Source organism: Schistocerca gregaria, chromosome 2, assembly GCF_023897955.1.
Source record: "Schistocerca gregaria isolate iqSchGreg1 chromosome 2, iqSchGreg1.2, whole genome shotgun sequence".
NCBI lineage: Eukaryota > Metazoa > Arthropoda > Insecta > Orthoptera > Acrididae > Schistocerca > Schistocerca gregaria.
In genome coordinates, this window is record NC_064921.1 from 945,348,574 (window position 1) to 945,373,538 (window position 24,965).

Below are 24,965 nucleotides of genomic sequence, written 5' to 3' on the forward strand. Positions count from 1 at the left end.
TAACTGTTATTTTATACTCAGTTGTCAAAATATAGTAAAATGAATTTATAATATTTACCTTCACTGTCTATGAAATTAACTTCCTGGTCTTGTGCACTTATAAAAGACTGAAATTGCTAGGAGCACTACATATCAGAAATGACACAGACACTTGAATCAATGTTGATATAAACTGCTCTTTGTTTGTATGACCATTAATTTGAATTACATTCGTAACTCAAAATTCAATTGTTTTATCATCATTTTTATGCTTCATGACAGTGCATATCACCATTCCACTGGTGTCACTCAGAACCTTATTCAACAAATTCATTGGGAGCAGTTAGATCACCTGCTGTACAGCCCCAGTCTCATACCTTCCGACTACTAGTAGTTCATGAACTTGAAACACGATTTTGCAGGAAGAGCTTTAGCACTGATGACACTGAGTCACTGGCAGTATCTTTCTATGAAGAGGGTGTAGAAAATTTGGTTTCCTGTATGAAAAATGTCTGAAAAATGATGGCAATTATGTAGAAAATTAGTTTAAGAAATGCTCTTTCTCGTAAAAATACATTTTCATCTTTAAAAAGGAGGTTTTTGTCAGTCTTTTTTCAAAATGGCACTTACTTTCCAGAGATGTCTCGTAAGTAGGCTTTGTCAGAATAGCTGCATCTATCTTCAAGCAACTGCCAGACCAGTTTTTTCAGCACCTCAACGCAATCTGCTATTGGTCAAACAAAACAGTAATCTATCTTCAAGCAACTGCCAGACCAGTTTTTTTCAGCACCTCAATGCAATCTGCTATTGGTCAAACAAACCAGTAACCATTAATAATGCCTTTATTTGTATGCATTCTACAGGGTGAGTCACTAACTATTGCCACCTAGAATAACTCTAAAAGTATGGTAGTAGCATAAAAGTTTGTGGGACAAATGTTGCATGGGACAACAGGGGCTATATTATGACATTGGTTTTTTGTTGCTGGGGGGGGGGGGGGGGGGGGAGGGGGATGCATCAAAGATATGAAGGTCAACATTGTTTTTTTTTTTTTTTTTTTTTTTTTTTTTTTTTAAATGGAATGCTATAGTTATCACTTTGAACATCTCCACTATGGGTGGAGGTTACACTCAACAACCGAGCAAGGTTAATAATTGGCTCCTTTTACCGACCTCCCGACTCAGCAGCATTACAGCATTAGTGGCAGAACTACTGAGAGAAAATCTGGAATACATTTCACATAAATTTTCTCAGCATGTTATAGGCTTAAGTGGAGATTTCAATTTACCAGATATAGACTGGGATACTCAGATGTTTAGGACGGGTGGTAGGGACAGAGCATCGAGTGACATTATACTGAGTGCACAATCTGAAAATTACCTCGAGCAATTAAACAGAGAACCAACTCATGGAGATAACATCTTGGACCTACTGATAACAAACAGACCCAAGCTTTTCGACTCTGTAAGTGCAGAACAGGGAATCAGTGATCATAAGGCCGTTGCAGCATCCCTGAATATTGAAGTTAATAGGAATATAAAAAAAGGGAGGAAGGTTTATCTGTTTAGCAAGAGTAACAGAAGGCAGATTTCAGACTACCTAACAGATCAAAATAAAAATTTCTGTTCCAGCACTAACAATGTTGAGTGTTTATGGAAGAAGTTTAAGGCAATTGTAAAATGCATTTTAGACAGGTACGTGCCGAGTAAAACTGTGAGGGATGGGAAAAACCCACTGTGGTTCAACAACAAAGTTAGGAAACTACTGCGAAAGCAAAGAGAGCTTCACTGCAAGTTTAAACACAGCCAAAACTTCTCAGACAAACAGAACCTAAACGATGTCAAAATTAGCATAAGGAGGGCTACACATGAAGCGTTCAGTGAATTCGAAAGTAAAATTCTATGTACCGGCTTGACAGAAAATCCTAGGAAGTTTTGGTCTTATGTTAAATCAGTAAGTGGCTCGAAACAGCATATCCAGACACTCCGGGATGATGATGGCATTGAAACAGAGGATGACATGCGTAAAGCTGAAATACTAAACACCTTTTTCCAAAGCTGTTTCACAGAGGAAGACCGCACTGCAGTTCCTTCCCTAAATCCTTGCACAAACAAAAAAATGGCTGACATTGAAATAAGTGTCCAAGGAATAGAAAAGCAACTGGAATCACTCAACAGAGGAAAGTCCACTGGACCTGATGTGATACCAATTCGATTCTACACAGAGTATGCGAAAGAACTTGCCCCCCTTCTAACAGCCATGTACCGCAAGTCTCTAGAGAAACGGAAGGTTCCAAGTGATTGGAAAAGAGCACAGGTAGTCCCAGTCTTCAAGAAGGGTCGTCGAGCAGATGCGCAACACTATGGGCCTATATCTCTTACGTTGATCTGTTGTAGAATTTTAGAACATGTTTTTTGCTCAAGTATCATGTTGTTTTTGGAAACCCAGAATCTATTCTGTAGGAATAAACATGGATTCCGGAAACAGCGATCATGTGAGACCCAACTCGCTTTATTTGTTCATGAGACCCAGAAAATATTAGATACAGGCTCCCAGGTAGATGCTGTTTTCGTTGACTTCCAGAAGGCGTTCGATACAGTTCTGCACTGTTGCCTGATAAACAAAGTAAGAGCCTACGGAATATCAGACCAGCTGTGTGGCTGGATTGAAGAGTTTCTAGCAAACAGAACACAGCTTGTTGTTATCAATGGAGAGACGTCTACAAACGTTAAAGTAACCTGTGGTGTGCCACAGGGGAGTGTTATGGGACCATTGCTTTTCACAATATATATAAATGACCTAGTAGATAGTGTCGGAAGTTCCATGCAGCTTTTCGCAGATGATGCTGTAGTATACAGAGAAGTTGCAGCATTAGAAAATTGTAGCGAAATGCAGGAAGATCTGCAGCGGATAGGCACTTGGTGCACGGAGTGGCAACTGATCCTTAATGTACACAAATGTAATGTATTGCGAATACATAGAAAGAAGGATCCTTTATTGTATGATTATATGATAGCGGAACAAACACTGGTAGCAGTTACTTTTGTAAAATATCTGGGAGTATGCGTGTGGAACGATTTGAAGTGGAATGATCATATAAAATTAATTGTTGGTAAAGCGGGGTACCAGGTTGAGATTCATTGGGAGAGTCCTTAGAAAATGTAGTCCATCAACAAAGGAGGTGGCTTACAGAATACTTGTTCGGCCTATACTTGAGTATTGCTCATCAGTGTGGGTTCCATACCAGATCGGGTTGATGGAGGAGATAGAGAAGATCCAAAGAAGAGCGGCGCGTTTCGTCACAGGGTTATTTGGTAACCGTGATAGCGTTACGGAGATGTTTAGCAAACTCAAGTGGCAGACTCTGCAAGAGAGGCGCTCTGCATCGCGGTGTAGCTTGGTCACCAGGTTTCGAGAGGGTGCATTTCTGGATGAGGTATAGAATATATTGCTTCCCCCTACTTATACCTCCCAAGGAGATCATGAATGTAAAATTAGAGAGATTCAAGTGCGCACGGAGGCTTTAAGACAGTCATTCATACGCGACTGGAACAGTAAAGGTAGGCACTGACAGTGGCACGTAAAGTGCCCTCTGCCACACACCATTGGGTGGCTTGCGGAGTATAAATGTAGATGTAGGTGTAGATGTAAATGGACGTTCATGCCACCTTTGTGACATTCGCTGATCTTCAAAGACCTTACTGTGACACATCATTGGATTCATCTCAACAGCCACTGTCAGAAAATAAGCACCAAACTGCAGCACCCCACTTTAAAAAACAAAGTTGACATTTGTATCTCTGATGTGACCCCACCTAGCAAAAAAAACCAACGTCATATTATGGCCCCTGTTGTCCTATGCAACTTTTGTCCCAGAAACTTCCTATCATACTTTCAGAGCTATTCTTAGTGACAATAGTTAGTGACTCACCCTGTATATCCCCTGTTAGTACTATTTCATATGGGTCCCACACACTGGAGGAATGTTGTAAGACAGATCTCACAAACGTAGCCTTCGGGATGGAGACGGGAAAATAATTAAATGAAGTTGTACCTTCAGTTTTTATGAATTCTCATAAGTCATCAGGTGTCAAGGGTAAAAAGAAATACAACAGCAGTGCTCCACAAAGTTCCAAGTCTTGTGCTACACACACACACACACACACACACACACACACACACACACAGAGAGAGAAAAAAAATTACAGTGAAAAGTCAAACAATACAAAATTTAAGGGTGTTACATGTGGTGTGCACCCTGACAAATCCAAACTCTTTGAAACTATTAACTCACTGCAAGAAACAGTGCATTGGTCAGTTGAGGAGAACAGAAAGCTAGCTGATAGGCTGAGAAATACTGAAAGTGAACGTAATAATCTAAAGGCCACCAAGCAGGCTGAATGCAGATGCAACAAAGGAGAAGTGTACACAGTGGTTGATGATAACATTAATAATACAATTATTCCAATGCATGCTGCTCACTACACAAACCATGGCATATACAGGGTGATCCATTGATAGTGACCAGACCAAATATGTCACAAAATTAGCATCAAATGAAAAAATAAGAAGAACAACTCTCTTTGAGCGTGACGGGGGAACACAGATGGTGCTATGGATGGCTCACTAGATGGTGCTGCCATAGGTAAAATTGTTAGAAACTGCATTTTTAAAAAATAGGTACCCCCATTTTTATTATATATTTGTATAGTATATAAATAAATAGGAATGTTTGATTTGGAACATTTGTATTAATTTGTGATGGATAGCACTGTAATATTTTCACAAATGTAGCAATGCACCCAATAGCACTGTGTGCAATTCATTAGTTAACTTTGGTATGATAATACACTTGTCCAGACCAACTCCTATGCCTCACTCATCTCCTCTCCCTCCAGTTTAACTCCCATCCATTGCTCTGCCATTTTTGTCTCCCTGGACCTCAAAAATGCCTATGGCCACATATGGCATCATGGTCTCCTGTTTACACTCCAGACCTACGCCCTTCCTATCAACTATGTCTGTCTGATTGCCTCCTTCCTCTTCCACCACCCCTCCTATGTTTCCATCCATAATGCCAATCCCCACACCTTCTACCTCTCCGTGGGTGTGTCCCAGGGCTCTGTCCTCTCCGCTACCTCCTGTACATGGCAGATATGCCCCAACTACCCCCTCCAGTCCATCTCCTGCAGAATGGCTACTTGATTTTTCCCTTACCATCTGCACTCCTCCTGTCCACCTCTCCCCCACCCTCACCTACCTTGGACTCACCATTGACCGTCACCTCACCTGGATCCCTCATCTTTGCTCTATCCGGTCCAAAGCCCACAACTCTCTCCGTCTCCTTAAACTCCTCTATGGCCAGACATGGAGGTTGAAAACTTCTACCATCTTCCACACCTACAAATCCTTAATCCATCCCATCCTCTGTTATGCCAGTCCCACCTGGATATCACCCCCCCTCCCCCCCCCCCACAGCCCCCACTGCCCCAAATTCTGTAAGTCCCTCCAGATTCTCAAGCCCCATGCACTTTGCCTCGCCTTCCGTATACGCCTCCTGCCCCCACATGGATCCTCTAGGACCTGATTCCTTTCCCCTATTTGCTCCTTTTTGTCGAACATGTCTGTGGCCTCTACACCTCCCACCAACTTGATCCCCCTCATTTCCTGGTTGCTCCTCTCCTCTCCAACCCCCGACTGCTGCCGCGCCTTCACCATTGTGTGCCCCCTATCCACCACCTCTACACCCTTCATCTTCTTTCCCAAGGTTGCTTCCATCAACTCCCCCTCCCGGATGATGCCCTCTCTCCCTCCAATTATCCCTTCCTATCAACTATGATTCTCACCTCCCCCTTCCTCCCTCTGTCCTTTTCTGGGCTCCCTCCCCCCCTTCCATCCTGTTTTTTCTCTACCTACCCACTTCTTGACTCCTTATCTCTGGCGTGTGCTTTTCCTTTCCCCTCCACAGTCTTCCGCACTCCTTTCTTGTGGCTGTCCTGCTCCCCCCCTTTTTCTGTGCCCTCTCCCTCCATCGGCCTGCCCCCTTCCCCCTCCCCTCCCTTATCTATCTGGGCCTTCCCCCCACCCCCCCTTCCCATATGCCTTCATACTCTATAGTGCAGTGTTTTCTGTGAGTGTTCAGTGTTGTGTGTGTCCCCTTAAGCTCTGCGAACAGAAACCAGACGTTGCCACATTTCTTAGCTGTGCCTATATATTTCCTAAGTGTTTTTAATCAGCATCACTGACCTCTTTGTTTTTTATATTTTCTTCACACTTTTTCGCCAAGTACCAGTTTTAAACAGTCACCGTTTTATCACCTCTTTTTATTGTTATATCTCCTCATTATGTTTTTTAACTTTATCTGTAGGCTGCAGGCAGGCATTTGATGAGATTATGCAACAGCTATATGAATCACAATTACTTTCACACTTGTATTTGAATAAAGAATTTTACCTGGCCTGTAATAGTTCAGATTTTGGATTGGTTGTGTATTTGTACCATGTGGATGAGGCTGATCCTGAAAACATTAAGACCATTGCATTTGCAAGCTGGGCTCTGACAAAATGGGAGAGATAATACACTATAACAGAGAGAGAGGCAATTGCAATTCTATGGGGATTTGTCAAATTCAGATACTATTTGGCAAGCAGAATTACTAAGATTGTAAAGGACCACAAGGCATTGTCTTTCCTGCTTGAGAGCAAGCTATGTCATAGATGCCTCACTAGATGGGCACTCCCCTTGAAAGGATGCGCCCGGCTGTTGAATATATCAATGTGAGTAGTCCGCAAGGGTTAGAACTGAGATTTAATTTAATAAAAGGCATTCAATATGAATACTTTGTGACCAAGTTGCTAAAGAACATTAAAAGGGAACAAAATCTAGATCCTGCACTGAAGAGTGTCAAGGAGAAGTATGGCTCTGCAGGGGAAGAAAAATTGAGAAGGTACTACTTGGTTCATCAAAATATTCGGTATCAGTGTGTCGATGAGTCATCACGAGACTGGAAGTTGTGTATTCCAGAATATGCAGTCAAAGAGCTGGTGTTGTACACACATTTCAGTGATGCCAATTTGGCACAGTTAAGTGCTTAGAGAAACTCAAGAAGGAGTATATATATTTTTGGTATGAATACCATGATTCACAAGATTCTATGAACATGTCATGTATGTCAGACAGCAAAGACAACTATTGTCCGATGTCAAGGATCTATGCACCCCATAATTCCAAAAGGCATCAAGGATATTGTGGCTGCTGATTTACTCAGTCCTCTGCAAAATATCATGGCAATTGCACACAACTTATGGTAATATTAGAGGAGTGTTCAAAGTATGTGAAGAAGAGAAAAACGTAAGGTAATGTCCAGTAACCTGGAGAACCATTACTTTGTAAATGTGTGCAAACCCAAGCAAATTCTGACAGACAATGATCCACAATTTATTTCAAGAGAGTGGAAGGAGATGCTACAGAGGAACAATGTTGAACAAGTCTTAATAGTGAAATACAGACTGGCATCTAATCTGGCAGAGAGAATCATGAAGGAATTGAACTGCATGTGTCATGCTTATTGCCACTGCAAGCACAGTAAATGGAAGGATTGTTTAGAGAACTTCGAAGGAGTAATCAACAGTATGCCTGATATCATGATGGGATTTGCACCAGAAGAAATTCTGCTTAACCAGCCACCTGAAAGTATATTTTCTGATATTTGGTTATCTCCCCAACCACAGATGAAACATGGGACGAAGAGATAGATTTGGCCATGGAATGCTCAGCAGAGAAAGGAGAAGCACGATACAATAATGCGGCCCATCAGCTATGAGATGGAGATCTTGTGTTAATTAAGACTCATGTGCATTCAACAAAGGTAAATGAAGACATACAGAAGTTCCACCATGTCTACAAGGGTCCATATCATATTATAGGTATTGAATGTCTAAATACTGTTGAGTTGGAAGCCATAAAGTCTGGTAAAGATGAGGGCGAACATCATGTGGAAAATATTAAGCCATATTACAAACAGTATTGAGAACTAATATGATTAAAGTCCCCAAACAAAATATAAGGTTGTGACGACTATTGACCAGGTCGCGTGTAGTATCTTTGTTTTTGGCAAGAACTTTTCACCAGTCTGTGGTCGCGCACGAAAGAGTATGGACGTGTACCGAGAATTAGGAATTTAAACAACTGTATATGTGTGCTTACGAGAAATAAAATAGTGTTTATTACATGTGGTGTAGCGTGCATCATTGGATTCGGCAATCCTACAACGCTAAACCCATATTGGTGACCCCGAATTTTGTTCGCGAGTGCTACAACGAAATCTTATACCGTCGAGCAGTACACAATGGATCGCTTGCCGCCTGCTACACCGAACACGTGCCAAATAAGTGTTCCAACGGACGCTTCGGCATGGTTTTCCAATTATCCACCTGGCATCCGCAATAGTTCTACGCAGTTTCCAAACACATCGAATAGCTGTACTCAACAGGACAGTGTTTATACAATTCCACAGCCACGTGTGCCGGCATCATGTATGAACAATAACTTTCCGTTACGGTACATGAGTCAGCCGTCGTGTGACAGTGTTCCGTACCATCAGAAAGTTTTTCGCGCACAAAACTTTGAATATGAACGTATTACGTCCAACATGAACTTTCTACGTGTTCCAAGTGCTCAACAGCCGACACAATGTGCTCAAACCCCAGTGACTATGTTTACAGGTTTCCCAAGTTCAAGTGTGAATTTTCCACCCGAATCAGTGACTGTACAAATCGAGCCGGACGCTCAAGACAGGAGAGTTCATATTTCTGCTGGAACTCTGGATTTTGCACCAACCCCCCCTACACCACCAGTGTCCACTTTACGAGTGTTTCCGACGGCACACGCCATTCCTGACGCGTGTGTTCCACAAACATTAGGTGATTTTAACTATTTTAATGCACCTGTAGGGGAGGGGCCCAGAAACTGTATTCCGTCATTCGCCGCACATTGGTCGACTATGGTCGATTCTACTGCACCGGTCCATTCTACGCCCATTGGCGTTACTCCGTCGACCACTCGATTCATTGATTTCTCGACTAAGGTCGAGCCAGCCGCGCCTACAGTGCCGCGTGCCACTGACAGTGGCGGAAGCTGGTGCACCGCTACTGCACCCGAGACAATTACGTTGCAGAACTATGGACAGGCCTAATGTGGCGACTATCGACCAGGTCGCGTGTAGTATCTTTGTTTTTGGCAAGATCTTTTCACCAGTCTGTGGTCGCGCGCGAAAGAGTGCAGACGTGTACCGATAATTCAGAATGTAAACAACTGTATATGTGTGCTTACGAGAAATAACATAGTGTTTATTACATGTGGTGTAGCGTGCATCATTGGATTCGGCAATCCTACAACGCTAAACCCATAAGGCAAAATAATTCTGCTGTGTATGTGATTATATTGTTAATTGTCTATGTAGATTGACAACTTTTGAGCAGTATGAATAAGTGTTTATTTCTTATGGGAGCATTTAGTAAGATTTTCTTGTGTGCTTAGAGCTGAGTGGTGGCATGTTACACAGTGTGTGGAAACAAACCAAATTGGAGAAATGGGTAGTGAAATGAAAAATACTTTGCCCAGACCTTCAGCCGAAACTTTTTTTTTTTTTTTAAAAAAAAAAAAAAAAAAAAAAAAAAAAGAGGAAACAACGTAATTGTCTCTGCTAAACAAAAACTGGCAATTTACCACCAGAAAATTAGAGGTCTCAGCAGTAAGATCAATAAACTTATAATTGATATTCATGAGCGATGAGATATAGGTTATGTTCATGTTTGTGCTTCAGTGAGCACTGTATTAATTCAGATAAAGAAAAACTTGTGATAAATAATTATTACTTGGCAACATCACTTTGTAGACAGTGAAAAGAAAGAGGTAGTGATACCATTTATGTTAAAACACAGTCACATGTAGAGCAATTGATGTGTAGAATTATTGTTTAGAATAACGTCTGGAAGTGTGTGCCCTACAATTGTCTTTAAATAACTCCCATATATCAGCAGTTACAGTGTACAGAGCACCTTCAGGGAACTTTAGTCCCTTTTTGAAGAAGTAAGATGTTCTCCTAATACAATTATTTAAACACATAAGAGATGTGATAGTGCTTGGGGCCTTCAATGTAAACTTTCTAACAAATTTCTGAGACTGACCAGACCTAGAAAATCTGATGCCTGCATATAATTTTGCTTCTGTAGTTAGCTTCCCTACTAGAATAACTTCATGTATAAGAACACTGATCGATAACATATTTATACAGCAGACCAAAATAGGTGATACAACTATCAGGCAAGCCCTGAATGGTCTCTCTCACCATGATGGACAAAGACTCACTAAAAATAGTGCATGCATCTATGAAAATGATAGTGGCCCAATTGGAAAATGGCTAGGACAATTAATGATGAAACTAGCCAGATTTTAAATCACATCTCCAAGCCACAAACTGGAGATCTGTGTATGATTTAAAAAATGCCAGTTCCAAGTACAATCTTTACAGTAATGAAGTGGCACTGATATCTGAAAGTACCCCCCCCCCCCCCCCCCACACACACACACAAAAAAGATCATAAGGCCCAAACAATAAAACATACAAAAAGCCCTGGATAAACACTGCTATTAAGATTTCATGTAAAAGGAAATGAAAGCTGTACATTGCCACAAAAAATTCAGACAACCACAACCAGCTAAATCACTGTAAAAATACTGCAAAGCGCTAAGTAAAATTATTCAGCAGTCAAAAAGTTTATTTATGCACTCCAAAATTAATAAACCTAGTAACGGAAACAAAACAGTGCAGGAAGTGATAAGGAGTGAGACTGGTGCAAATTGCCACAGTAGGTCCCAAAACATAGTTCTCAGTGATGAAGGAAGACAAGTACAAAATAAAGAGACAGTGGCAAAAATTTTAATGAGTAACTTTTAAGTGTTGCTGAGGAAACAGGTCTCAATGGCTCCTTAGAAGAGGCCTTAAAAATACTGAAAGGATATTTCCCAAATTCCATAGAGCAGACAGATAAGGCCCATATAACAGCACAGGAAGTAAGAAAAATCATTAATGAAAAATGCACTTGGTGTTGATAACATGTCCAGTAAACTGCTAAAAGCCTGGTGGTATCAGTTCAGTAAAGTCCTAGCTCATATGAGGTGACTTTATATTTTTCTGAAAAAAATATTTATTTATTCATCAATATTCATGTTGCCCCTTCAAAGATACAATACAATTATGCCAACACTTCTTCCAATCCTCAAAGCACTTCTCATAAGCACTTTTTGGTACAGCCTCGAGTACTCCCAACGATGCAGTTTTTATTTCCTAAATCATTGAAAATCTTCTTCCTTTCATAGGTCTCTTTAGTTTTGGGAACAGGAAAAAGTCACAGGGGGCCAAACCAGGAGAATATGATGGCTGAGACATGATTTTAGTGTTGTTTTTCACCAGAAAGTCTCTCACAATCAATGATGAATGAGCAGGTGCATTGTCGTGATCCAAAATAAATGAATTGTTTTTCCACAATTTTGGATGTTTTTTGCGTATACTCCTTATTGACCATATGACCTTGAGACAAAAACTCATGATGCATTATACCATGGTAATTGGAAAAAAAAGAAAAACAAGACAGTGAGCAAAACTTTGACATTTGATCGAACTTCGCATGATTTTTTTGGTCTTGGTTCTCTGGGACGCTTCCATTGGGATGATGGGGCTTTGGTTTTTATGTCATAACCATAAACCCATGTTTCATCACCAGTTATGACCCTTTTGAGCAAATTAGGATCATCACTGCCATCATTCAAGAGCTCCTGAGTGATGCTCATGCGATGGTTCTTCTGATCAAAATTGAAAAGTATTGGAACAAACTTCGCTGACACTCGTCTCATGCCCCCCCCCCCCCCCCCCCCAAAAAAAGAAGCTTGACACGAGCACAAATTTCTTCACAGCTTTGACGTTATCATCTATTGTCGATGTGCTGTGGCGTCCAGAGCGAGTTTTGCCAATGGCAACTTCTCGGCCATCTTGAAAGAGCTTGTTCCACTTGTAAACTTTTTATTATTAAAGCAGACTCACAATATGCCACTGTCAACATTTTAAGTGTTTTAGAGCACTTGGTTCCATTTTTCACACAAAATCTGATGCAAATTCTATGATCTATTTTTTATAATATTCGAAAATCGTCAAGGACACTAAAACATGTCTAACCTTTCTGTCCGTCAAAAACAAACACAGAATGCTGAACACTTGAAACTGTGAACATACGTTTGGTACATGTGTACCCTCATATCAATAAAAAAAGATCAATAGTCAAATGTACGTTGCCAGCGCAATTTGAAAAGTCACCTTACTTTTTGAGTAGCCCTTGTGTATTCAATGCTTCTCTGAAATGAGGTATCTTCCCAGACAAAATGAAGCATGCTACTGTAAAGCCTTTCTACCGAAATGGCAATGCCTCTGATGTTACAAACTATCATCCTATCTATGTTTTGACTACATTTTCCAAAGTCCTTGAAAAATCAATATCGGCGAAGATAGTCCATCACCTAGAAAACTTTGCAATAATTAGTAAAGCCCAGTTAGGATTCAGAGAAGTATCTCCACAACAGAAGCTATATTTTCATTTACCAATAACATTTTGGAATGTCTCGACAAGAAGACATTGCCTGTGGGCAAATTTTACAATCTGTCTAAGCTTTTGACTGTGTCAGTCATAGACTACTTATAGAGAAAGCATCCCACTATGGGCTCAGAGGACAAATGGACAACTGACTCAAATTCTATCTGTAGGGCAGACAACAGAATATAGTGTTAGATGGTAACAATACGCCGGTAGGAGGGGTAGTGTTTAACTGGGGAACAGTAAATTATGGAGTTCCACAAGGTTCTGTTCTTGGTCCCCTGCTATTTCTCATATAAATCAATGACCTACCTTTGTCCTCAAACAAAGTAAGCAACTTTATAACATTTGCAAATGACATAAGTATTGTGATAGACAGTGAGACATCCCCTGACCTAGAATTAAATGCCACCCAGTTACTTGAGGACTTCCTTAACCAGTTAACAGTATATCCTATATCAATAAACCTCAGCCAAACCAATTACATTCATTTCCATTCAGCTCACTAAAGCCCACAGGAGACAAACATTTTACATGAGAGCCAGCATATACAGAGGATAGCTTGTTTGAAATTCTTGGGCATACATAAGACAACAAACTTAACTGGGAACACCACATCCACCAAAACCTGAAAAGGCTTAGTTCAGCAACATTTGCCATCCAGACAATCGCCAAAATTGGAGACATCAATTTCTCGAAATCTGCTTACTTTGGATACTTCCATTCACTTGTGTGTTATGGAATAATCATCTGAGGCAATTCACCACTGTCGAAAAAAAAATCTTTACAAGTCAGAAAGAGGTTGTCCAAATTTTGTGTAGAGTGCCTCCAAGAACCTCGTGTCACAAACTTTTTAAGCAAAGAGGAATACTAACATCTACTTCAAAATATCTCTTTTCAATCATGACATTCATGCTTCACAGTCTTTCTCAATATGGAACGAATGAAATATACAATCACCAGAACACAAGAAGGAAATGTGACATACACTGTGACAAAAAAAAAATTGTCTCTCGTGCAAAAAGGTGTAATATACACATGCATAAAAATCTTCAATGCCCTTCCAAATACTATTAAGGGTCTCCAAGGTTATAATGTACCACTTAAAAGTAAGCTAAAGGAGGTTTTGCTTGAAAAAAAATTTTCTATTCTCTAGCAGAATTCTGTACCAGAGACAGCTAAGATTATTTACCAAGTGTTATTGTGTATTCCTGATTCAATATATCTTGTTGCTTTAATTAGATTAATCAGTGATTTGTAAGTCAAGAAGATGGTCACTTTCACTCTCTAAAAAATTGTTTAGATAAGATCTGAAAACTGTGTCTTAACCTCTGTTTGTGAATGTAATTAGAATTAACTGATTGTGTTACTTTATTATTTTTTTCAATTTGTATTCTTTGCCTTTGTTTATTGTTCTAATGGAAACAAATGTGATAATGAATTAAATGTTTTGACTCATTCCACATCCATGTGTTATCACGCAAAAATGGATTTATGGAATATATATTGCAATAAATAAAATAAATAAATAAATTTATAAGCAATCCCCTTTGCAGACTGATTGCATTTTCCTAGTATTCTATCAGTGAACTGAAGTCTGCCACCTGCTTTACCTATGAATGAGCCACAGTGACTGGTGTATTTCATATCTCTACAAATTGTTACAGACAGGTATTTGTAAGATTTGACCAATTCCAATTGATATTACTCACTGATATTGTAGTCACAGATTATTACTTGTTTCCATTTTGTGAACTGTTCAATATTATATTTCTGAACATGTAAAGTGAGTTGTCAGTCTTTGCATCGCTTTGAAATCTTATCAAGATCTGATCGATTATTTGGGCAGATTTCTTTTTTCAGAAATTACTTCATTACAGGTAGCTGCATGACCAATGAAAAGTCTGAGGTTGCTGTTAATACTGTCTGCTAAAGTTCACGTCATGTAGGAAGGCTGGCCTATTTTCAGCCGTTCTGTGCATCCCCCACCATTAACTGCTAGCAGCCAATAAGATTCATTCTCTCCTCGAGTGGCTAGCCGGGAGTTAGAAGCTAGACTGTGAGAATCTCTCTCGCACATGCCGTATTTCCCAACAGTGCAGTTTCACTCACAGAGGGACTGAATTATTCATTCAGATGTCAATGCTACTTTCTTGTAACAGTGTAGCTGTGATTGTTTATCTGTAATGTTTTAGTGTGATTTCCAAATGAATATGTCACATGATGACAATAAACGTGAAGTTCCTCACAAGCAACTTTAATTAAAATGCATACCTGTGGAGTATCATCTTAGTTGTGTGACTGGGTGATTTCCTGTCAGACAAGCCATAGTATGCAGTAATCAACAGAAAATCGTGGAATGAAACAGAAATGATATTTGGCACTGTAGGCCTTCTCCTATTCCTGATCTCATAAACTATTTCGCGATTTACAAGACAATCTGAGCTGTCCTCTTAGACTGGTTGCAGATGATGCTGTAATTTACCATCTTATAAAGTCATCAAAAGATTAAAACAAATTACAGCATGATTTAGATGAGATATCTGTCTGGTGGGAAAAGTGACAATTGACTCTAAATAATGAAAAATCTGAAGTCATCCACATGAATACTAAAAGGAATCCACTAAGTTTCGGTTTCTTGAATGGAGCATACAAATTTAAAGGCTGTAAGTTCAACTAAATAGTTAAGGATTACAGTTAGAAATAACAAATTGCAATGATCACATGGTAATGTGCGGAAACTTCACCAAAGGCTGCAATTTATTGGTAGAACACTTAGAAAATGCAATATGCCTACTAAAGAGACTACTGACACCATGCTTTTCTGCCCTAGATAGGATTGATCGAAAAATTTCAAAGAAGGGCAGTTTGTTTTGTATTGTTACAAATTAGGGAGGAGACTGCCACGATTATGATACGTGAGGTGGGGTGGCAATCATCAAAACAAAGGCATTTTTCGTTGTGGCAGGGTCTTCTCATGAAATTTCAGTCACCAGCTATCTCTTCAGAGTGTGAAAATACCTTTTTGGCACACACCTACATAGGGAGGAATGATCATCATAATAAAATAAGAGAAATTAGAGCTCTCACAGGAAGATTAAAGTGTTTGTGATTCCTGCACACTATCCGATAGTGGAATGGCAGAGAAATGGCTTGAAGGTGGTTTGATGAACCCTCTGCCAGGCACCTAAGTCAAGGAGGTTTATGCGCCACTTTCATAACTTTTTCAAATATGAATCTGAAAGTAAGACTTATATTTTTGACATTCTGAAGACTCAAGAACGAAATGCAGAAACGTGTGTCAGCAAGAGAACTCTACAGAGAATACTAGACAAAAGTGTCGAAGCTGTAGAAATCTCAGGAAAACTTATTTTTGTGTTGCCTAGAAACCTGTAACACAAATGGATGGTTTCGACTACAATATTATGAAGCAATCCATGTTTGAAATGTATATAAGCAGGGAATAACCAACATCAAAAAAACTTGTTACAGTTATGCCTGAGCAAACTGGCTTGAAAGGTAACACTTCGTCAAAACAAAGAATTGAAAGACATTGGTTTCAAATACAATAAAAAGAGAGTTTGTAATTGAAAGAAGTGACAGAGCAGCAGCATAAACCACATCCCTTATAAAGATACATGATACAAGAGGGAGATGTAGTTCTACAGTGTATTACAGTGATGGAACATGGATGAATCAGTATCATTCCATGAATACTTGCTGGAAAATGAGTGATGGTACTAGCGGTTTTAAAGTTCCCACAGGAAAAGGTTCTCAGATACTTATTCTGCATGCTGGCTCTTCTTCTGGTTCGGTTTCTGGGACTAAACCTGTATTTAGGTGTAAGAAAACTGGTAGTAACTGTCATTGGGAAATGAACGCTGTCACTTTCAAGAAGCAGTTCATTGAACAATTCCTGCCATACCTTGCTTCAAAGTTGTCCATTGTAATTACCATGGCAGTTATCACTCAGCTGTTACAGAGAAAAGACCAAGTACCAGCACCTAGAAAGCGGATTTGTGCTCTGGCTGTCAAATAAAAATATTCTGGGCAATATAAGCCAGACTCATGCTAAACTCTTGCAGCTCATTAATTTATAAAAGTCAAATAACAGAATGTAAAAGTTTGACTTTCTTGCTTGTGGATGTGGTCACAAGGTTTTGCGTTTATCCACTGTCTGCAGAAGCCAATAGAATTAATCTGCGCACAGGTTACAAGCTATGTGGTAAATAAAATAAAACATTCAAGATAACAGACACTGAAATGCTTGTGAAAGAAGCAGTAGACAGCATCACCCTTCGTTGTGGGCACACTGTGTGTGGCATGCTGAAAAAATTTCAGAAATAAGACTTTGACAGGGAAGCGAAGATGGTTAAAACCCTTGAATCTATCATGCTAAATTGACAATGTAATGGTTCAGACATGGACTCTGATAAAAACATTTTTAAACCGTGCATCTTTAAAACTGAGAAAGATTATTACTTTACTTTGCTTCAATGTCTACATCACTAAAATTTATTAGTATGTTAGTGATGCAGACTTTGAAGCAAAGTAAAGTAATAATCTTTCTCAGTTTTAAAGATGCACAGTTTAAAAATGCTTTTGTCAACATATCAACTGCATACATAGCACATGAGAACTTCCTTTTATTGATTAGGTATGTGTAGCCTATGAAGCATTCACACTATAATGTTCAAACATTGCCCAAGGAGAAGTTAAGCTTTTCCCATGGTGTTGTATGCTGTAATTACTTATCAGAATGCAGCCGGAAAAATTCGTCAAAAACTCTAGTATTTTGACAAGTAAACTCCCATCAATTTCAAGACACTAATTAATAAATGCCTTAAAATGAAGGGGAGGGTTACCTGCCGAGATATTGGTGGTTTTCAATTTTATCATCAGCATTCCATCGAGTTATTCACAGATGATGCTTAATTGTTTGCTTGTTCAATGGATCTCAAATGCATTCTCTCACTGTAATGTCAAACAAATTAATTCAAACTCATAATGCCTCTTGAGACCAAAAAATCTTTTGCTCTAGTCTTTGCTTTACTCATAGTGATTTACATTTAACTACAGCAAAACACACCCACATACATGCATTACACATTTAAGAAAATTATATGGCGTAAAAGCAGTTGTCAAACAAATATAATGATTTCGGTTTGAATATGAAGTTTATTTTGTCGTGTATTACACGTTTACTTATAATTTAGTCCAAATCGCAATAAATGGCAATTACTGTATCCATTTTTGATGTTATTGTCATTAGACAATCGTCATTTTGAGAAAAATTGTAATTGATATGTTCACAAAGCTGTGCCAGCTGTTCTCTCCTAATGATGTCACACAGACAATTGCTATGGAGTGGTGGACACAACCTCAAGATGTGAAGTAAGACTTCTCTCATGCTGATGACTGATCAATATTGGTTTCAAAACATACTACTCCCTCATAGATTTGGACATATTGTATGATATACTAAAGGCAAAAGGGCCTAATTGTTGTCCACGGTAACACAGTTCATAAACATGGACCTCATTTGTCCGCTCTCTGCCATCACGAGTGTGCAAACCTCATCCCCTCCATGCTTCCCTATCACTCCACCTCCGTGCACAGAAGCGGCATCCTATGTGACACGGATTATAAGTTATTAATATATAGCAAGGATAGTGAGGGTCCCAACAAACTTTTGTGGGGTGTTTAATACAGTTGCAGAGGACTCTCCATCTGAGATAACGTGCTACATCTCCCCTACCAAGACATCCTCAATCCAGGCACAAATTTCACATGATACTCCATATGATAGTACTTTTTAAAATAATAAGCATAGGTATTGCACTGAGAAGTTGGGGAATACTGCATCTGTATGACTGCCTTGATCGATGTTTTTTAGGATGTCATGTAACAAAAGTGCGAGTTAGATTTCACATGACTGATGCTTTCAGAATCCATGCTGGTTGGTGTGGAGGTGGTCACACTGTTCAAAATACCTAATTATATTTGAGCTTACAATATTTTCTAAGATCCCAGAACAAATTAATTTTAAGGGCATTGGGTTGCAGTTTTGTGGATCACTTCTGCCACTCTTCTTGTACCTGAGTAAGACATGCTTTCTTCCAACTACGAGGCACAATGTTTTGTTTGAAGGATCCAAGTTCATTTTTTGTGATTTAAGTTGTTTGTCGATACTAATGGCACTAATGTCTGCATTACTCATCTTTACAGTGGTGCAAAAAGCAAATTGGGTCAATATTCCTGGATTTTCCTTTGTGAAAGAACATTTGAAAATGTAATTTCTGCCTTTGCTTTATTACTCTCAGTTTCAGTTGCTGTCTTGTCCATTAGTTTCTGGATGCTAATATTGTTACCACTAACTGGCTTTATATATAACTAGAATGTGTCTGAGTTTTCTGAGAGATCTTTTGATAATATTTTGCTCTGGTCGTCACTGAAGATTTTAGGCATTGTCTTCTTCACTGCCAAATGAATTTCATTTAGCGTCTCTCTATCTGTAGTACTATGCTTTGTTTCACTCTATTATGGAGAAGAATCTGTTTTTTTTAGAAGTATACCAGAGAGGGTCCCTCCCATCATGACCTCTTCTACTGAGAACATAACTATTTAGTGCATAGTCAATTATTCTTTTAAACTTGAGCCATAATTCCTCTACATGCTTCTGTCCAGAGCTCAATGTTTCACATCCCTCACTGAAATGTGACACTACTGCCTCTTTATCTACTTTGCTGAGTGGAGAAATCTCTCTACTTGTTTTTGTGATCATTTTTACTTTGATACTTGTCCATAGATCAAATGTATTTCCATCATGATAGGACATACAAACGATAGTTCTAGATAGATTTCAGCGAAGGGATTTAGCAATGTGTCACAGGATGTCTTGTCACACCAATTATTTACAAAACTGCAATTTTCCTAATTCACTGATGGATGAGTAAAACCTCCACCAATGATCGCAGTATGAATGGGGAATTTATGACTACCAACCTGAAGTTTTCTCTAAGGTTTTCGGATACATCTAGGAGTGAGTCTGTTGATCAACAAAAGATCCAATAATAAGTTTATGCTCACTGCTGATACAAAGTCTTGCCCAAAAAATCTTGCATGCAGCTTAAATTTCTATCTCAGTGTATTTGAGCTTCTTGTCTACTGCAACAAACTCACCATCTCTGTTTCCCATTAGTCATCTTTTCGATGTACACCTCCCTCTCTACAAAACCTCACTGCTACTGATTTTGGGTTTTGTGTGTGTTCCACTGCTTTTTAGAAGCACTTCAAGCTATGCCACTTTGTTATGAATGTTCTGGCAGTTAATCACTAGGATTTTACTACTCTTACTCATGAGGACCATTGCCTTGGATTTAGAAGCAAAAAAGCAGTTCACATAAAATATTTATTTCATTCTGTGTACATATGTTATCTCTGAAAGTAGACCGTTACTTCTTAGGAACTTCCAAAAAATGTTTTAAATAAAATATTAATGTATTTATAACAATAAGATAAAAAATGAATTCTAGTAAAACTGCAGTGATACATTTTTCATTGTGCTCTAAACAAGAAATAAACAAATTATGATTTTTTTTTTAATGAACAGGTTTTCTCATCTAATCACAATTTGGAGTACTGAAGCGCCCAACAAAAATGCTTGTTTTTGTTTTGCAATCAATAATAAAGAATACAAAAGGGTGATCTGCCTTGAAAGTTATTGGCTCCTGTGGTATTGGGGCCATCCTCAGGCACATAACTGCACCTGGAATGAAAATTAGTTTCAGTAACAAATAAATCATCCATTTTTAGACTGAATCAAATGTTTCCTTAGGCATGTCTTATGTACACAGTTGTACTGCAAAATTAGGATAAATATTGTAGCCGTTACTGTTGTACACCAATAGCAAGTTACTCAGTTATTCACTAGGATAGACTAATTTAAGTGAAAACATTTGTGGCATGTTAAAAAGAAGCCTCATTCAAGATAATAAATGATGGGAGTAAAAAATACATTTTTTAGAGAACAATCAAACAAAGGAAAATCTAGGATGGAAGGTAACAATATTATGAAACGAAAGTTGCCACTCACCATATAGGAGAGATACCGAGTCGCAGATAGGCACAATAAAAAGACTGTTACAAATACAGCTTTCAGCTCGTAAGGCCTTCATCAAAAATAGATGACAGACAGACACACACACACACACACACACACACACACACACACACACACACACACACACACACAACTGACACACGCATGACTGCAGTATAAGGCAACTGTAGCCACACTGCGAGCAGCAGTGCACGATGGGAGTGGCAAGTGGGTGGGGGCAAGGAGGAGGCTGGGGTGAGGAGGGGGAGGGATAGTAGGGTAGGGATGGTGGACAGTGCAGCAATGCTATGGAGTGCACAGGGACGAGGTGGAGAGGGTAGGGCAGCTAGGTGCAGTCGTGAGGTTAGACGAAGGGCAGGGTAGAGGTGGAGAGAGGGAGTAGCAGAAAAGGAGAGAAGTAAAAATATTGGGGTGATGGTGGAATGAGGGCTGTATTGTGCTGGAATAGGAACAGAGAGGCAGGACAGGTGAGGACAATGACTAATGAAGGTTGAGGCCACAAGGGTTACAGGAATGTAGGATATATTGTCAGAAATGTTCCCACCTGCGCAACTCTGAAAAGCTACTGTTGGTGGGAAGGTTCCATATGGCATAGGCTGTGAAACAGTCACTGAAATGAAAGACATCATGTTTGCATGCTCAGCAACTGGGTGTTCCACGCGTTTCTCGGCTACACCTTGTCGGTGGCCATTTATGCAGACAGACAGCTTGTTGGTTGTTATGGCCTCATAGATTGCAGCACAATGGTTGCAGTTTAGCTTCTAGATCACATGACTGGTTTCCCAGGTAGTCCTGCCATTGATGGGATAGATAATGTTTGTGATCGGACTGGAGTAGGCGGTGATGGGAGGATGTATGGGACAGGTCTTGCATCTTTGGTCTATCACAGGTGTATGAGCCATGAGGTAAGGGGTTGGGAGCAGAGGTTGTGTACAGATGGATGAGTATATTGTATAGGATTGATGGATGGCGAAATACCACTGCGGGAGAGGTGGGAAGGATAGTGGGCAGGAGATTTCTGATTACAGGGCAAGATGAGAGGTAGATGAAACCATGATGGAGATTGTAATTCAGTTGCTCCAGTCCTGAGTGGTACTAAGTTACGAGAGAATGCCCCTCTGTGGCTGGACAGTGGGACTTTTGGAGCTGGTGGGAAACTGGAAAGAAAAGGCATGGGAGATTTGTTTGTGTACAGAGGTTGGGAGGATAATTAAGGTCTGTGAAGGCTTCAGTGAGACCCATGGTATATTTTGAGAGAGATCGCTTGTCACTGCAGATGCGATGACCCCAGGTGTCTAGGCTGTATGGAAAGGACTTCTTGGTATGGAATGGGTGGCAGCTGTCGAAGTGGAGGTATTTCTGGTGATAGGTTTGATATGGATGGGGGTACTGATGTAGCCACCTCTGAGGCGGGGGTCAACATCTAGGAAGGTGGCTTGTTGGATTGAGTAGGACCAGGTGAAGCAAATGGATATATGTTGTTGAGGTTCTGGAGGAATGTGGATAGGGTGTCCTCAGCCTCGATCCAGACTGCAGAGATGGCATCAATGAATCTGAACCAGGTGAGGGGTTTAGGTTTCTGGGTGTACAGGAGGGATTTCTCTACATGGCCCGTGAATAGGATGGTATAGGATGGTGCCATGTGGGTGCCCATAGTCATATCTCAGATTTGTTTGTAGGTAATGCCTTCAAAGGAGAAGTAATTGTGAGTAAGGATATAATAGGTCATGGTTGTTGGTTTGGAATCTGTCAGGCATTGGCAAAGATAGTGTTCAATAGCGGTAAGGCCATGGGCATTAGGGATGTTAGTGTAAAGGAAGATGGCACCAATAGTGACGAGCAGGGCACTGTGTGGTAAAGTGACAGGAACTGTGGAGGAAATGGTTGGTATCTTTTATATAGGAGGGTAGGTCTAATAGGTCTACTAGTAGACTATTTCTTTGCCATTAGTGTTTGCTAAAGTTATCGAAAGGGCTGTGTATGTAAGGATAATTGATCATTTTGTATCCCATAATTTGCTATCAAACGTACAGTTCAGCTTTAGAAGTCATTTAGCAACTGAAAATGTTATATTCTCTTTTCTCTGTAAGGTACTGGATGGGAGTAGCTTACAACTGGTTCACCTCTTACTTTAACAAAAGACATCAAAATGTCATTAATCAGTGTTGAGAACGGCTGTGATGTGAGGTCTGAAAGGGATACGGTCAAATGGGGGTATTTATAAAAAACAGGTAATTCTAAAATATTTCTGTTTGCTGATGACACTAGCTTGATAGTAAAGGATGTTGTGTGCAATGCTGGCTCTGTTTCAAATCGTACAGTTCATAATATAAGTTCATAGCTTGTAGAAAATAAACTAACACTAAATCACAGTAAGACACAGTTTTCACAGTTTCTAACACACAATTCAACAAAACCCAACAATTTATTTTCACAGAATAGGCATATGATTAGTGAAACTTAACAGTTCAGATTTCTAGGTGTTTATATATACAGTAAACTGTTGTCGAAAGCCCTCGTTCTGGGTCTTGTTCAAAGACTTAATACTGCCATTTTTACTACTCTAATGGTATCTGACCATTCGACTCGAAAATTAGTCTGCTTTGCTTATTTTAATCCACTTATGTCATACGGTATTATATTTTGGGGTAACTATTCCCATAGTCAAAGGATATTTTTGGGTCAGAAATGAGCACTTCAGGAAATATGTGGTGTAATTTTGTGAACCTCTTGTAGACCCATGTTCACTAGTCTAGGTATTCTGGCATTGGCCTCTCGATGTATGTATAATCTTTACTCTTTTTCTTCTTAACAGTATCAGCTTATTCCCAAGAATTAACAGCTTTCTCTCAGTTAATACTGGGCAGAATCCAATCTGCATTTGGATCACACTTTCTTAACTCTTGTGCAGAAAGGTGTGCAGTATCCTGCTGCATCCATTCTCAATAAGCTACCACAAGAATTCAAAACTCTTAGCAGTAATCCACACACTTTCAAATCGAAACTGAAGAGATTCCTCATGGGTCATTCTTTCTATTCAGTTGAGGAGTTCCTTGAAAAATTAAGCTGATTTTTATGTTATATTGTTGATTGCATTTACTTAAACTTATGAGTTGACTTTTTTTGGGTTCATAAACAGTTTATTTTATCTGGTACTATTTTTAAGTTGCAATTTCATGGAGTGACACATTCCATGACCTTTGAGATTTTCACCTCAATTTGGTCCTACAGAACTAGACATGTCAACAAATAAATAAATAAATGACTATGATACAAGCTGATCACATAAATAATGAGGTCTGTTCAAAAAGTAAGGTGACTTTTCAAATCGCGCAAGCAATGTACATTCAATTATCAATCTTATTTTGTTTTTGAAATGTTTCTACACATGCCCCAAACATATGTTCACAGTTTCAGGTGTACCACATTCTTTTTTTGTTTTTGACAGACAGAAAGATTAGACATGCTTTAGTGTCCTCGGCGATTTTCAATTATTCCAAAAATGGAGCATAGAATTTGCATCAAATTGTGTGTGAAAAATGGAATCAAGTGCGCTGTAACACTTGAAATGTTGCCTGTGGCATAAGGTGAATCCGCTCTAAGTAAAAGAAATGTTTATAAGTTGTACAACCTCTTCCAAGATAGCCAAGAAAATACCAGTGATGAACCTTGCTCTGGATGCTCCCACACAACAACAACAGATGATAACGTGAAAGCTGTGAAGAAAATTGTTTTGGAAAATTGTCAAATTACCATAAGAGAAGATGCTAAGGATGTTGGCACACCGGTTGACTCATGTCATGCAATTTTTTCAGATGTTTTGGGCATGAGATATGTGTCAGTGAAGTTTGTTCCAAAACATCTCAACTTTGATCACGAGCATCACTCAGGAGCTCTTGAATGACATCAGTGATGATCCTGATTTGCTCAAAAGAGTCATAACTAGTGACAAAACATGGGTTTATGGTTATGACATTGAAACCAAAGCCCAATCATTCCAACGGAAGCATCCTGGAGACCCAAGACAGAAAAAAGCACGCCAAGTTCAATCAAATGTCAAAGTTTTGCTCACTGTTTTTTGTCCCCCAATTATCATGGTTTAGTGCATCAAGAGTTTTTGTCTCAAGGTCATATGATCAATAAGGAGTATTACCTTGATGTTATGCGATACACAAAAAACATCCACAATTGTTGAAAAACAATTCATGTGTTTTGTAACA

The 24,965-nt window shown here is 39.4% G+C and overlaps 1 protein-coding gene across 10 annotated transcripts in view; it reads right to left on the reverse strand.

The window, feature by feature from the left end:
* Positions 1 to 24,965, reverse strand: part of LOC126335403 (serpin B6-like) — a 236,340-nt gene that overhangs the window by 36,022 nt on the left and 175,353 nt on the right. For 4 of the 10 annotated variants that reach the window (XM_049998660.1, XM_049998655.1, XM_049998664.1 and 1 more), the window contains one exon: positions 20,021 to 20,391. The exons of the other annotated variants lie outside the window; for them this stretch is intronic. In XM_049998660.1, coding sequence (XP_049854617.1) covers positions 20,246 to 20,391 — 146 coding nt within the window. In that variant the 3' untranslated portion in view covers positions 20,021 to 20,245. Of the gene's footprint in view, positions 1 to 20,020; positions 20,392 to 24,965 lie in introns of those variants that run through there. 10 annotated transcript variants of the gene reach the window in all.